The sequence below is a fragment of the Typha angustifolia genome, chromosome 13 (genome assembly GCF_048772165.1).
Source record: "Typha angustifolia cultivar Huaian chromosome 13, ASM4877216v1, whole genome shotgun sequence".
Taxonomy (NCBI): Eukaryota; Viridiplantae; Streptophyta; class Magnoliopsida; order Poales; family Typhaceae; genus Typha; species Typha angustifolia.
This window is the reverse complement of record NC_133251.1, coordinates 425489-439005: the sequence shown is the minus strand read 5'-3', so window position 1 is coordinate 439005 and position 13517 is coordinate 425489. Positions and strand designations below refer to the sequence as shown.

Below are 13517 nucleotides of genomic sequence, written 5' to 3'. Positions count from 1 at the left end.
TAAAAAGGAGGGAAGAAATACCCTACATGATGGTGAGAGACTCTCACCAGAAATCGTTACAGGAACATCCCCGGTCTTGAATATGGTAGAAACGACTAACGATCTCGAACCACAGTATCCCTATTCCACATCTTGGATATCCACTTAATTGCAGAGTAGCAGTAGCAGTCCTCACAGACTTTAAAAGGTTCTTTAGGACATGAATTGGCACAGGTTAGATGTCAATGTCATAATACTATTTGGGTGGATTACTTTGGAGAGCGTACGAGTGAAGGGTATATGATGAAATCGGTTCCTCTCCTCTTGGTCGGTCGTCGTGTGTTTGAATTCGAACAGCAGTTAAAAAAGTTGGCCGTTAGAATAGTGCGATGACTTTATGGTCTTCTAGTGAGAGTGTTATACTTTGTGAGTATTATTATGATAAAAACTCGGTATTCCTCCTCTACAGTTAATCAATAAAAGTTTACTTAGAAAATCTTCGTGAGTATTATTACAAATGGCCGTTTGAATAGCTCGGATAATAGAGAGATTACATTGGATAAATCGTTTTATCTTAGAAAATCTTGGCAAATAAGAAATGGAGCTGGATATCTTTATCACGCGAGAGAACATATGAGTTTTATCAGTGGGCCGGCCCGTATTGGTTGACCCACTTAGCCTATGCGCTCCAATTGTTAAAAAAGTGAAGGGGCTTCTAGAAAATTCAGCATCCATATAACATAAGACGACGATATGGAGGACTAATTTGCAAAAAAAAAAATTCTCAGTCGATCGAAGCCGTACCGGCGGTGAGGGAGAAGCAAGCCAGAAGTAAAAGCATAATTCTTCCGCACACCGACGACGAACACTAGATGGATGGCCATGGCTCCGCCACGGTCCGATCCCGGAGCTCTCAAACCCCCTCCCCCTCCCACTCCGCCTCAGCCTCTGCCTCCAGCGCCGTCCACCACAAGCGCAAGTTTCCTGGCGCCCCCGGCCCCCGAGCCGCCTCGGCCTCCGCCTCAGCACCCTTCTCCCTCTCCGATGCCGGCGCCGTGACATCCAACGACGACCTAGACAGCATCAGCGCCCGCGAGGAGGACGACGACGACACGGAGGAGGAAGAGGACGACGACGAGGAGGAAGAGGACGACGATGAGGAGGAGGAGGACAACGATTCCATGAGGACCTTCACCACCTCACGCTTAGAAACCCCTGGGGGAGGAGCCGCCTCTGGTAACCCTAGGAGCAATAAGCCACCGAAGCCGGAAAGTAACCCGATTCCTAAGGTCGAGGCTCCGGGCAGTGGAGCAGCGGAGAATGGTGGGAAGGATGGGAATGCAGCGCAAGGAGGACAACAGAATTCCGGCAATGCGGCGAGCTTGATGCCTGGGATCGTGGTGAAGGAGGACACCGTGAAGGGGATTTTTACCGAGAATATACAGACGAGTGGGGCTTACAGTGCCAGGGAAGAAGGGCTCAAGAGAGAGGTAAAACATTATGTTATTTTTTTTTGGAAAAAATGATTATGTTTTTGTTTGTTGTGTGTGTATGTGTGTTTGATGTTGACAACCTTGATGCATAGGCCAGAAGAAATTGTAAAATTAGCTAAAACAGTTTACAGAATTCTTTAAGGTAAAACCTTTGTTTGGAATTGAAAATACATCTGAAACTTCTAGCTGTATTTCTATAAAATAGAACTTATGTCACCAAAAGCATGTTTCTTATTCTATTATAACAGTGGAAAAGATCTTTTCTCTTCATATCACATAATTGAATATAGTGTAATTATTTAAAGGAAAGAACCGTGGAGGTTACTTGCTGTGTATGTATTTTTGGTTAACACTGCTATTAATGTTCCCTTAGTCATGGTTAACATGAAAGGGCACAAAATAAAATATCTGCTAGTCAAAAGAATGCTGATGTCATAATGTCCGTTCTTTCCTACTATGTATTTGAATAGTTCTTTTTACTCCCAGGAAGATGCTGGAAGACTTAAATTTTTGTGCTATGCGAATGATGGAATTGACGAACATATGATATGGTATGTCTTTTAGTTGATCCTCTTTCCCTTAGTTGTTCCTCTTGCTAAGTTTTGAGACTCAGCTGTTTAGTACTTTTCTTATATCTTCATAATCTCAATGGATTTGAATGCTATTGGAAAGTACCTGAAAGTTGCAACTGTAATTGGACATTGTAATCAAGATTTTGATTTTCTTTCTTCAGGCTTATAGGATTAAAGAATATATTTGCTCGGCAACTTCCTAATATGCCCAAGGAGTACATTGTTCGCCTTGTCATGGACAGGTAAAAAAAGCTTATTTCTTTCGTTCTTTCTAGAATAAAATTTCTGACTTCTGATAGATAGGTAGAAGAGGCTGAATCTGTTCTGTTCTTGCCATTATGTTGCGGAATGAAGAACTACTTTGAGTTCTCTGAATCAGAATCTAATCTCTTGCCTATTCTATTCATCTAACTAAATTTGCATTACATTTTTAATTGATGCAGAAGCCACAAGTCAATGATGGTTATCAGGCATAATTTGGTTGTTGGAGGCATTACATACCGTCCCTATAAAAGGTGAAATTGATGATATATTATTTAAAAGGTTAACCTGGTTGTTGCTCTTCAGATAGCCTTGAGACTCCTTAGATAGCCTTTCCTTTTCCAGTGGGATGTTTACTATTTCTTTCATGAATTGCAAGATATGTAAATTTGTTTACTTAAACTGTTTGACCTATATTACCCCACTTTTCTCTTGCTTTTTATCCCATTGAATTTTCTTTTTGTGGTTTTACAGGAGATTTTGAGTGAGGTCCATGCGAGCAGCGCATGAGTTGGTCTTTACTTGTCTAAGAATGCATAATTGATAATTTCCCTAAGGAAGATGGTTTTGATAATTCTGAAATAATTATTCTATGGCCCAAGCACCACAAAAGTTTGGACTAGCTCCAACTGCTATAGCCATGTTAGTGGGCTATTTGCTTCGCCTCCTGCCCTCCTCTAATTTTCAGTCAGATTCAACATTTGTAAATTGATGTCCTAGGCCTTTACCAAACCAAACAGATAATATATAATGCTTAATGTCTAATGTCTGATTTCTGCGGTCCAGCAGTCTTTCTGAGAACCATGAAACAAGTACCATCATCTCACTCAAAGTGAGTTGTTTGAGTATGTTATCTCCCCTTACTATCAAAGATTGACACCGTTCAAATAAGGCATATCCACTGGTGTTATTCGATGCAACTGGTGGCACACTTTGCTTGGTTGCCTCCTTTTAAATTTTAAATATTCTTTTCAAGATCTTTCCTTTTTGGAATTCTTTTCTTTCAAGCTAGGAGGGACAAATGCTAATAGCCTCATCTAGTTAATGTTCATAACACTCGTATCTGCTAATGAGTCGCTAATGTTCAGTATGGTGGATGAAAGAAGAGCATCAGTCCATTGATGATATGTGATTTGAGGTTTAAATCTGTTATGTTTTAAGTTTAGGCCTTATAAGGCCTCCCAAGTGGAAGATATATTCTTTTTTTTTTCCTGCTCATCTGTCTTCTAATTTCCTGAGTTCTGACATATTCCGCTATATATATATATATATATATATATATATATATATATATATATATATATATAGTATCGTGCTGCTGTATATATGATATTACATCTTTCTTTCCTTTCTACCTTTTGGGTTTCTGCATGCTTTATGTTTACATATTTTTAATAATTTCTTGCAGTCAAAAATTTGGAGAGATAGCATTTTGTGCAATCACAGCAGATGAACAAGTTAAAGGTTATGGCACAAGATTGATGAATCACTTGAAACAACATGCTCGTGATGTTGATGGGCTTACTCATTTTCTGACATATGCAGACAACAATGCTGTCGGCTATTTTATAAAGCAGGTGCACTATATAAGTCTTGTTAGTTGGTTCAAATTGTCTTTGTTCCATGATATGATGTTGTGAAGCCATGAAGCTATAGGAGTGCTTTGTCCATCATTTTTCCTCGTCATAATTTACTGAAAATTGGCAGAACAGAGGCATTCATGACCTTATTTTGCAAGTCTTGTGAAACTATCTTGAAATTTTAGTTGTGTTAGCACGAAAACTATCTGCTATGTCTCTCTGGTCTCTCATACAAACACACACACTCTTGATCTGAGGTGCGAAGAGAAACATCTCTTATTTATGACTTACACTCCTCAATCCCTGCCTGGAAAATTGAACACATGGAAACACACACAAAGTATACTTTATGCCCCCACTTTACTGTTGCTTGATTCCCATATATCCATCTATAAATTGCAGTACTCATCCTTGTGGAACTTGATATGTTTTATGATTTTATTAGTACCCTGCAGGTTTGGTTAACTTTATCATTGAACAATTTCACATACTCTCAAAGAAGGCTAGTTCTTTTCTCAGACAACTATTTACACTCTGTTGCACACATACATTGTAGGGCTTCACAAAGGGGATCACCTTGGAGAAAGAAAGATGGCAGGGGTATGCCTGTTATTTTGCAATTATGAGTTTCATACTTTCATTTGCTCAAAGTTCGATGACTGTTATGTAATAATGAACTCTAATGCAATTATGCTCTTATTATTATCATATTCACCAAGATTGATATTTTTTATTTTTACATTCCCAATGATTACTTGGTGTACCGTAAAAATCATGCACCACATGCAGTCTCCTCTGTAATGGTTCCATCTATATTATATTTAGCTTGCTACCTTGCTTACCATTTATTTCTCCAATACAGGTACATTAAAGACTACGATGGAGGAATATTGATGGAGTGCAAGATTGATCCAAAACTTCCATATACAGATTTGGCAACAATGATTCGCAAACAAAGGCAGGTAAAGTGGAAAATGGTTACAATAACCAGTCCTGGCATGTCCATTTGAGTTCAATTATAACTTCTTCTGAACAAAAACTGCTGACTCAAGAGTCTAATCTCAAATTATACTTTTATCTTGAACTCATCTGCAGGATTCCAACTATTATCCTTTAGCCCTTCCCCTCTCTTCTTTGACCTGCTATTGATATACAAGACTTCACCTCTATCTTATTTGATGGAGACATAGTTGACACAATGACCAATTGGGTCAGCATGATCTCTGAATAATGAATATCTTTCTGAAAATTTTGAAGATAGAACATGTCATGGACACCAATAGTTGACAAATGACAAGCCTTTTGCCAATTGATTTCTTTTGTTACATGTAGTTTATTTAATTATCATTTCGGTGCATCTCATATACTTCTCATATCTTAATTATGCAGGCAATTGATGAGAAAATTAAAGACCTCTCCAATTGCCACATTGTTTATCCAGGAATTGACTTCCAAAAGGTTATATATGGTCCTTAACTCTATACATATTGCTTATAATGATTTAGTAAATCTAGTTGATATAACTCCATTTATTTTGATTTCTGATGGAGATTGAACTTAAGATGGCAGTCTTTGTTTGTGAACAATCCAATTTATGTCCTCCACGGTTGCTCATTTATGGCATATACCGGAACACCCAATCTGTTGGCATCTTGAAAACTGGTCATGCTGAGAGCACGAAGCATCATATGACACTTGACATAATTGATTGTTTAGTTAACTGATATAAATTAAGTCAGTAGATGATTTTGGAGTATGCGAGATGGCGGAAATGGAGGAAAAAATGTAGTGTTTTGAGGTATACTTATTGACATCTATGACAAGCGTAGTTCAAGGTAGATTGGCATTGATACCAATTTTCAACTTTTGAATCAACTTGAAGGTATTTCCAGTTGCAAAATACATCTTTAGTGTTCTCTATACCAGAATGCTTCACCAGATTATGTCATTTACTGCTACTTCATCTTTTAAGTGTCACTCGTAAGGGCCCATGGTGTGAATGTGAATGGCTTATGAAAATCTGGCTCTGTAAGCCTCTATGTTCTAACTTCTAAGTACAACACCCGAAGTATGAGCAGTACCAGTTATGCATTGTTTGACCTCGAAGAGTGAGAATAGATGGTTTCTGCAGCAGAATTTCTGTTATCATGACCTTTATTATATTTCTTTGCTCTGTTATTATGATCTTTATTTCATTTTAGTGATTTTTCTTCTTGATTTTTTACCTTCAGTTCCTCATAAGTAGAATGGATAGGAAAGATGTCTAATGAAATGTTTTCTTCTTGTCCAGAAAGAAGCTGGTATCCCGAGAAAACCCATGAAACCTGAGGACATTCCTGGTCTCAGTGAGTAACACAGCTTTTCTTTGACAATCTTTAGGTCAGACACAATGTTTCTTATGGGAGGGCTTTATTGCTAAATCTGATCCAATAGGTTGGACATGCAATGATGTTTTCGTTTGACTTGAATTTGCCTCCAAGAGAGGGTATATTTAATTGCTATTCACCAATGAGTAGAGGTAAATTCATGAACAAAACCCACCATATCCGTGAACCAAATGCCCCTATGAAAAGGATCAGCTGAATCATTCTCCGCTATTGGTAGTTTGGTACTACTGCTAGTATCTAGCGTTGATAATATATTTGGTTGTTAATTACTTGTAATATTTATAGCAGTATATTATGCACTGCATCAATGGAAATACTTGCATTCTAGAAGCTAAAAGTGCACTGCAGTGTTACAGTACTAGAAGAGAATAATCTTTTGTTGTATTGCAATATAAGCAGAAGAATGCAGTTGACTAACTTTTATTCTTACAATTATTTCTTCGAGTTTGTTCAGGAATTGTTATGTATTTGTTTTAGTCAAACAGTTTTCTTGCTGCTTGTCTGCTACTACATTTAACATGTAATCTTGATTTTTAATTTGACAAAAAATGGAGATGCTACATAATAGGGAGGAAGTACCTAGTATTATCATGAATGGATATTGAGAATGCTTGATAAATATTGCTATTTGTTAGGGCCTTTATATGATGTTTAAGAAACACATTCTTTTGTTGCGAATGAACTTGTTTATACGAGCATATGCATATGATGTTTTCTCAGTAGTTATGTTGTAAGTCTTGACTGATATATAAAGAGCCTCTAAATACTGTTATATAATTCTAGAATATTGCGCACCCTTTTGCTTATTGATAATTTTCTGATTCAAGATTATATTGCAATGCAGAGGAAGCAGGTTGGACTCCTGATCAGTGGGGACACTCAAGAATTAAGACAGCAAATGGAACAGATACCGTTGCCTATCGGCAACAACTGATAGTCTTTATGCGAGGACTTCTGAAGGCAAGTTTGGTGGATTGTTTCTCTTCTTCTTCTTCTTTTTGTTCTTTCTCTATGATCTTAGTCATGTTGTTTGCGAGTATGGTGCATAAGGTTTCTTCAAAACATTTTTATTGTTTTCTTTTTAATAGGATAAACATACACGTTGGCCATTCACATAGTATATCCTACCTTTCTACTGTGTCATAAACATATAGAATAAACATATAGCTGCTGACAGATGATGAATGAGCATCCAGATGCTTGGCCATTTAGGGAACCGGTAGATGCACGAGACGTACCTGATTATTATGATATCATCAAAGATCCAATGGGTAAGTAGCAAACTTTTTTGTTCTGAAGACATGCGTGTATCATTTAAAAATGATTTGTGGGCTCACTTTCTTTACAGATTTGAGAACAATGTCAAAGAGACTGGAGTCAGAACAGTATTATGTTACTTTTGAGATGTTTGTCGCTGATGTCAAGAGAATGCTTTTAAATGCTCGCACATACAACTCCCCTGAGACCATATATTACAAATGTTCTACGCGGTAAGGCATCATTCACTGTGCTGTTGCACATTCTGTATCTTGCTTCTTTCTATTGTCATATCAAAATTATTTCTTTTCCTTTTTCCTTTTATGGGAGAAAATGACCCATTCTCTAGCTAATTTCTCTTTCCTTCTTCGGCTGCAGGCTTGAAAACTACTTCTCGAACAAAGTCCAGGCACATTTCTTTCAAACGTCAAACAAGAATTAGTAGGAAAACATAAACCTAGCTCTGCTGGTTTATTTGCTAACAGTTATGAGAGTTAGACCAGCAACTGTAAGAAGGGACTCAGAAGTCGAGACATGTAAATATTCACCGAATGGCTTATGTAAATATTCACCAAATGTCTATGTAACATAGGCTAATACTCCACTGGTATTTTTATCTTATGATGACTGATTACAGGCAATGTAAATTTCTATTTATCATAAGCAGTATGTTGGTTTTTTAATCTTAAGAGGAATGAGTATATCGGTCAAACAAAACTGTTTCTTCCTTTTCCTGATGAGGTACAGATTCTACTGTTGCGAAAGAAATAGGATCCACGTGTATTTATGCTCTCTCAAAAGCCGACATTGTCTACGATTCTCTATACGAGATGTAACTTTAGGCTCATTTGGTAAACATCTCGAGTGTGCTTTGCTGGGAGAGGGATCTTCGTATAATGCTTGACAAAATCAGTTGGATTGCAGCACAGGTGGAACTCTTATATACGGCAGTAAATACTGCCATTTTGAAATGGATTCTCCCAAGGTCCAAACACGGTGGTCATGCTGTTTTAAGGTTACTAAAGCCATCGTCTTCAAAGTGCCCACATGTCTCTCGGCCATTATTAAACTCTTGCTGTTTTAATAAGCAAGAAGCTCGAGGAGCAGCAACCCTCACGTTATTTAGCATCTTCCCATAAAATCTTGTCCATCTGGACTCGGACAGAGCAAGTGGATTCCCGTGTGTATGCTTCACATTTATTTCCAACTAGATATTTCCACCGCAGATTTCGTGTCATGTTGCTCTTTACAACAGTAATTAATTTATTTATTTTTTAATTATATTTCCATATCTTATTCTGATACAGGTATTGTGGTACAGCAAAAAAAAGTGTTAATCAAACGGAATCCGATCTGAACAAAGAGGAGGGAAGAAATACCTTACACGATGGTAAGAGACTCTCACCAGAAATCGTTACAAGAACATCTCCCGTCTTGAAAATGGTGGAAACGACTCCGATCTCTAACCACAATATCCCTATTCCAGATCTTGGATATCCACTTAATTGCAGAGTGGCAGTCCTCACAGACTCTAAGGTTCTTTAGGACATGAATTGGCAGGTTAGATGCCATTGTCATAATACCAAAAGCAATTGCCATCTTTTCACTGTGAGCAAACAATGCGTGCTCCTTTTCCTCCTCATCCACATCGACTGTTATTTGTGACACGATCGGCGAATACCCTGCCGACTTCAATCTCTTTGCAATTTCGTCCATCATAGCTTTGATTTCCATAATTCGTGGATGCGATTGATCACCAGCAATGAACTTGTGGATTTGACCAGCGACGGCGATTGAGCTGTAACCTGCAGTCTTTCTGACCCCCCTCTGTTCCATTAAGCCCCTGATCTTTGAAGCATCTGCCCACCTTCTTGAATCCACATATATGTTATACAACTGGACGTACACAGCGTCTTCGTGAGGCTCTAACCTGAGTAGATGCTCTGCTGCATTCTCAGCTAGACTTATTTCCTTATGCATTCTGCAGGCGCTTAAGATGGAACCCCATATCACAGCATTTGGTTCCATCGGCATAGTATGGATTAGCTCCATTGCCTCTTTTAAACGCCCAGTACGACCAAGTAAATCAATCATGCAGCCATAGTGCTCAATCTCAGGCTGTAACTTATACAAAGATCTCATCTCTTCAAAGTACATTTGACTGTCCTCCAGTCGGCCGGCATGACTGCAAGCAGTCAAGACACTAAGATAAGCGACTGCATTGGGTCTTATGTCATCTTTCTTCATCAAAGAGAAGTGCTCTAGAGCAAGATCTCCCATTCCATTCAATGCCAGGCCTGCTATTGTTGCAGTCCAAGTGCGGACATCTTTTTCATCCATTCTTCTGAAGACAAGCATTGCCTCATCCACCTTCCCACATTTCATATACATGTCCAAGAGTGAAGTCCCAAGATATACATCCCACTCAACCAACCTCTCCTCAACACAGGCATGTAACGCTTTACCTTGGGCCAATGCACCTAAGCTTGCACAGGCTGTGAGCAAACCCACAATGGTGAAGTTATCTGGTCGCATGTGAGAAGAACGCAGCTCTGCGAATAAGAACAATGCCTCCTTAAGCTTACCACAGTGTATGTACCCAGTGATCATTGAGTTGAATGAGATGACGTCATGAACTTGCATTTGATCAAACAAGGAACGTGCTACATCTACATCACCTATTTTGCAATAACCATCAATGATTGCATTCCATGCCTGAGGAATCTTGGCACCCATTGAAAGGAAAACCTCATGGGCAGCTTTAATATCTCCGCATTTTGAGTACATATCGACAAGAGCAACCACAAGATTGTTACTAATGGCCATCTCATCCTTAACAAGCCCATGGATCCGTCTGCCCAGTTCCAAATCCTTCAACTCGGCACATGATGACAGAACAACAACCATTGTCACAACATCTGGCGCAACATTATCCGACAACATTTTATTGAAAAAATTGACAGCTTCTGCAGCCTGGCCAGCCCGACAAAACCCTGCAATCAGGCTAGTCCAAGACACCACATTCCTCGCTGGCATTCTATCAAACAATTCCTTGGCTTCATTGAGAAACCCAAATTTGGCAAGCCCACTGACAATGGTGGTCCACGAAACGACATCCTTCTCCTTAACCTGATCAAAGGCTCGTCTTGCATCATCTACCAGCCCGAATTCCATATACATATGAATTAAAGAGTTCATGATGAGACCATCCGATTCAGGAAAGAGTTTAGTAAACACCCCTTGCACCATCAAACCTTCAACTTTTGACAAGGAAATGCTGCAGGATTTAAACAAGAAATGGAAGGTGTAGGCATCAGGACCCACACTGTTCCGATGCATTCGGTGGTACAAACGGATGGATTCTTCGGGAGCATGGACTCTGTAACAAACGCGGATGACGGTGTTCCAGATAAAAGTTGAAGGGGAAGGCATTTCGTCGAACAGCTTGAGGGCATAGGAGAGAGCGCCGGGTTCTGAAGAGTCCGCGATCGATTTCAAAAGGTGGGTCATCGAAGGAGGGTGGAGAAGAGCTCCTGACACAACCATTTGGGCGTGGAGTTGGGCGGATCGCTTTAGAGAGGAAGGAGTTTGCCATGGGAGGCGTTTGGAGAGCGTATGCGTGAAGGGCATATAATGGAATCGGAACCTCTCCTCTTGGTCGTGTTTAAATTTGAACGGCAGTTAATTTTGGCGGTTTGAACAAAGCGATGGTTTTATTGTCTTCTAACGAGAGTGTTATCTAATTAATTATCTTCGTGAGTATTATTATGATAAAAACTCAGTACTTATCCTCTCCAATTACTTAATAAATGTTTACTTAATAACGACGATGCAAGACGTATCAAACTAAAACTCTAGCGTTACGTCTTGTCATGTGCTGTCTCCCAATTTATTATAGAAGATAATGACTGGCTACCAGAATCTGGAAGAAAAGAGGGACATTTAAAAGTTTCAACGCAGTACTTTTCTAAAGTAGAACATAGAGGATAAATTTTCAGGGATGCAAGATAGAGGAACTTTAATGCCGGTTTTAATAGCTGGGATAAAAGAGATTGCATGACATAAATCTTGCCAAAGAAGAGACAGAGAGCTAAAAGAAAATTAAAAAAAAAATAGAATAAAGGGAGTTTATCTGGAGCTTTTGGTTGAGGTGAAAATTGCCAATTTAATCATCCTCTACAAAGAAATTCTAAATTGAAATTAGTAGTCGTAAAATGTAATAACCTAATGGAATTTCAAAAATAGTTGTAAGGAATTCTGAAAATAAGATAATATAAAATTCGTCACATAAAATTACAGTTTGTATTTCATTTTAAACGTATTTACTGTATTTTAGAGTAAAGATGGAAAAGAGCAATAAAAATTACTTTTACAATTGAACTATATTTAGTTTTTATATATATAATAATGAATATAAGTATGGCCAGCATTATATAACAATTATCTCAAATTTGTTTCAACCAAACACCCTTATCTTAAAATAAGTCTTTGTTTTATTTCAATCCCATTGAAAAACGGGAACAAAACGTCTCTGTCATCTTCTATCATCTTCTCTTAATCTACCAGTCTTCTATCATTTACTAGAATTACTAGTATCCTTAAAGAGTATAGCATCAGATTAATATGTCCCTTGCCTATCGTCGAGAAGGATAACCATTGAAAAGTCCATACCAGCAAATTCAACCAAGAGGAAATTGCTAGGAAGTGATTAAGTTTAATATGGAATTTTGACACTTCTCTAGGATGCCTCCCAAAAGTCTTGGAACCTTTGCGTTCTCATATCTACCTGCTTGACCACCGCACAGCTATTAATAACAAGGTGCCATCTCAATTCTCAGGAAGCCTTCAGCAGAAACTAAACTGCTCGAGTTCTTTCTTCCCCATGGCTTCCTCAAAGCTACTCTCACTCTTTCTACCTCTGCTTCTCTTAGCCCTTCTTGCGCCAATTATCGCAGCGACAAACTCGAACCATTTCGCAGAGTACATCGGAGCTCAGTTCAAAGGCGTCAAGTTCACCGACGTACCCATCAATCCGAGCGTCGACTTCCACTTCATCCTCGCCTTCGCCATCGATTACACGACTTCAACCACGCCCCCCTCACCGACCAACGGACAGTTCAACGTCTTCTGGGACACCGCCAACCTCTCCCCCTCCGACGTCTCCTCCATCAAACAGAGCAACAGCAACGTAAAAGTCGCTCTTAGCATTGGTGGAGACACGGTCAGTGGAGACCCTGTAAACTTCACTCCTACCTCTATAGAGTCTTGGGTCAGCAACGCCGTCTCTTCGCTGACTACTATCATCCAACAAAACAACCTTGACGGCATCGACATCGACTACGAGCACTTTGAATCCGATCCCGATACCTTCGCAGAGTGCATTGGGCAGCTAGTGACAAACCTAAAGAACAATGGGGTGATATCATTTGCTTCCATAGCTCCCTACGACAATGAAACGGTGCAGAGCCATTACCAAGCATTATGGAGCAAGTATGGAAGTGTCATAGACTACGTAAACTTCCAGTTCTATGCTTATAGTGCAAGCACAACGGTGTCGCAGTATGTAAGCTTCTATGATGCGCAGACATCGAACTACAATGGAGGTATAGTTTTGGCTAGTTTTGCCACAGGTGAGACTTCAGGATTGTCGGCAGAGACTGGTTTCAGTGCCTGCCAAAGCCTTCATATGGAAGACAAGCTTCAGGGAATCTTCCTATTTTCTGCAGATGACTCCAAGAGTGGTGGGTTTCAATACGAAACACAGGCACAGGAACTTTTGGCTAACGCATAGTAACTCCATCGTACTGTTCGGTTTCTTGATGGGAATGAAGCTGCAGTGTTAGTAAAGAATAAGAGAGAGAGTTCTCACAATGTAATACTACTACCCCAAGTTTGATATCAGAATTATTGCGTACTTCGAAATCTTGAGAACGGTGATTTTGAACTTTTATATTCTAACAACCGATGCAACTCATCTCTGTCTCAAAA

General features: G+C 39.2%; 3 protein-coding genes across 4 annotated transcripts; 2 read left to right on the top strand and 1 right to left on the bottom strand.

The window, feature by feature from the left end:
• Positions 1-719: 719 nt before the first annotated feature.
• Positions 720-8212, top strand: LOC140774703 (histone acetyltransferase GCN5-like). Of its 2 annotated transcripts, XM_073117790.1 has the most exons (13): positions 727-1469; positions 1959-2023; positions 2206-2286; positions 2488-2559; positions 3714-3882; positions 4442-4485; positions 4748-4847; positions 5275-5343; positions 6176-6230; positions 7117-7232; positions 7450-7543; positions 7621-7762; positions 7908-8212. In XM_073117790.1, the coding sequence occupies exons 1-13, from the start codon at positions 852-854 to the stop codon at positions 7969-7971; spliced, it is 1689 nt and encodes a 562-aa protein (XP_072973891.1). In that variant the 5' UTR covers positions 727-851; the 3' UTR covers positions 7972-8212. The 2 variants fall into 2 exon arrangements, with proteins under 2 accessions (XP_072973892.1, XP_072973891.1); XM_073117791.1 differs by lacking the exons at positions 7621-7762; positions 7908-8212 and having other exon boundaries at positions 720-1469; positions 7361-7500.
• Positions 8213-8746: 534 nt separating this feature from the next.
• Positions 8747-11267, bottom strand: LOC140774702 (pentatricopeptide repeat-containing protein At3g62890-like). Its single transcript, XM_073117789.1, has one exon. The coding sequence runs from the start codon at positions 11157-11159 to the stop codon at positions 8931-8933; it is 2229 nt and encodes a 742-aa protein (XP_072973890.1). The 5' UTR covers positions 11160-11267; the 3' UTR covers positions 8747-8930.
• Positions 11268-12291: 1024 nt separating this feature from the next.
• Positions 12292-13451, top strand: LOC140774642 (chitinase 2-like). Its single transcript, XM_073117719.1, has one exon. It carries the CDS (start codon positions 12412-12414, stop codon positions 13318-13320), a length of 909 nt encoding a protein of 302 aa, XP_072973820.1. The 5' UTR covers positions 12292-12411; the 3' UTR covers positions 13321-13451.
• The last annotated feature ends 66 nt before the right edge of the window (positions 13452-13517 follow it).

What these genes read in the sequence shown, in the direction of transcription:
- LOC140774703 (XM_073117790.1), top strand. Translation starts at nt 852, where the DNA reads ATGGATGGCCATGGCTCCGCCACGGTCCGATCCCGGAGCTCTCAAACC. An exon ending in GTTCGCCTTGTCATGGACAG is followed by an intron (nt 2,287 to 2,487) that starts GTAAAAAAAGCT and finishes TAATTGATGCAG; the next exon opens with AAGCCACAAGTCAATGATGG. An exon ending in GAGAAAGAAAGATGGCAGGG is followed by an intron (nt 4,486 to 4,747) that starts GTATGCCTGTTA and finishes TCTCCAATACAG; the next exon opens with GTACATTAAAGACTACGATG.
- LOC140774702 (XM_073117789.1), bottom strand. Translation starts at nt 11,159, where the DNA reads ATGCCCTTCACGCATACGCTCTCCAAACGCCTCCCATGGCAAACTCCT.
- LOC140774642 (XM_073117719.1), top strand. Translation starts at nt 12,412, where the DNA reads ATGGCTTCCTCAAAGCTACTCTCACTCTTTCTACCTCTGCTTCTCTTA.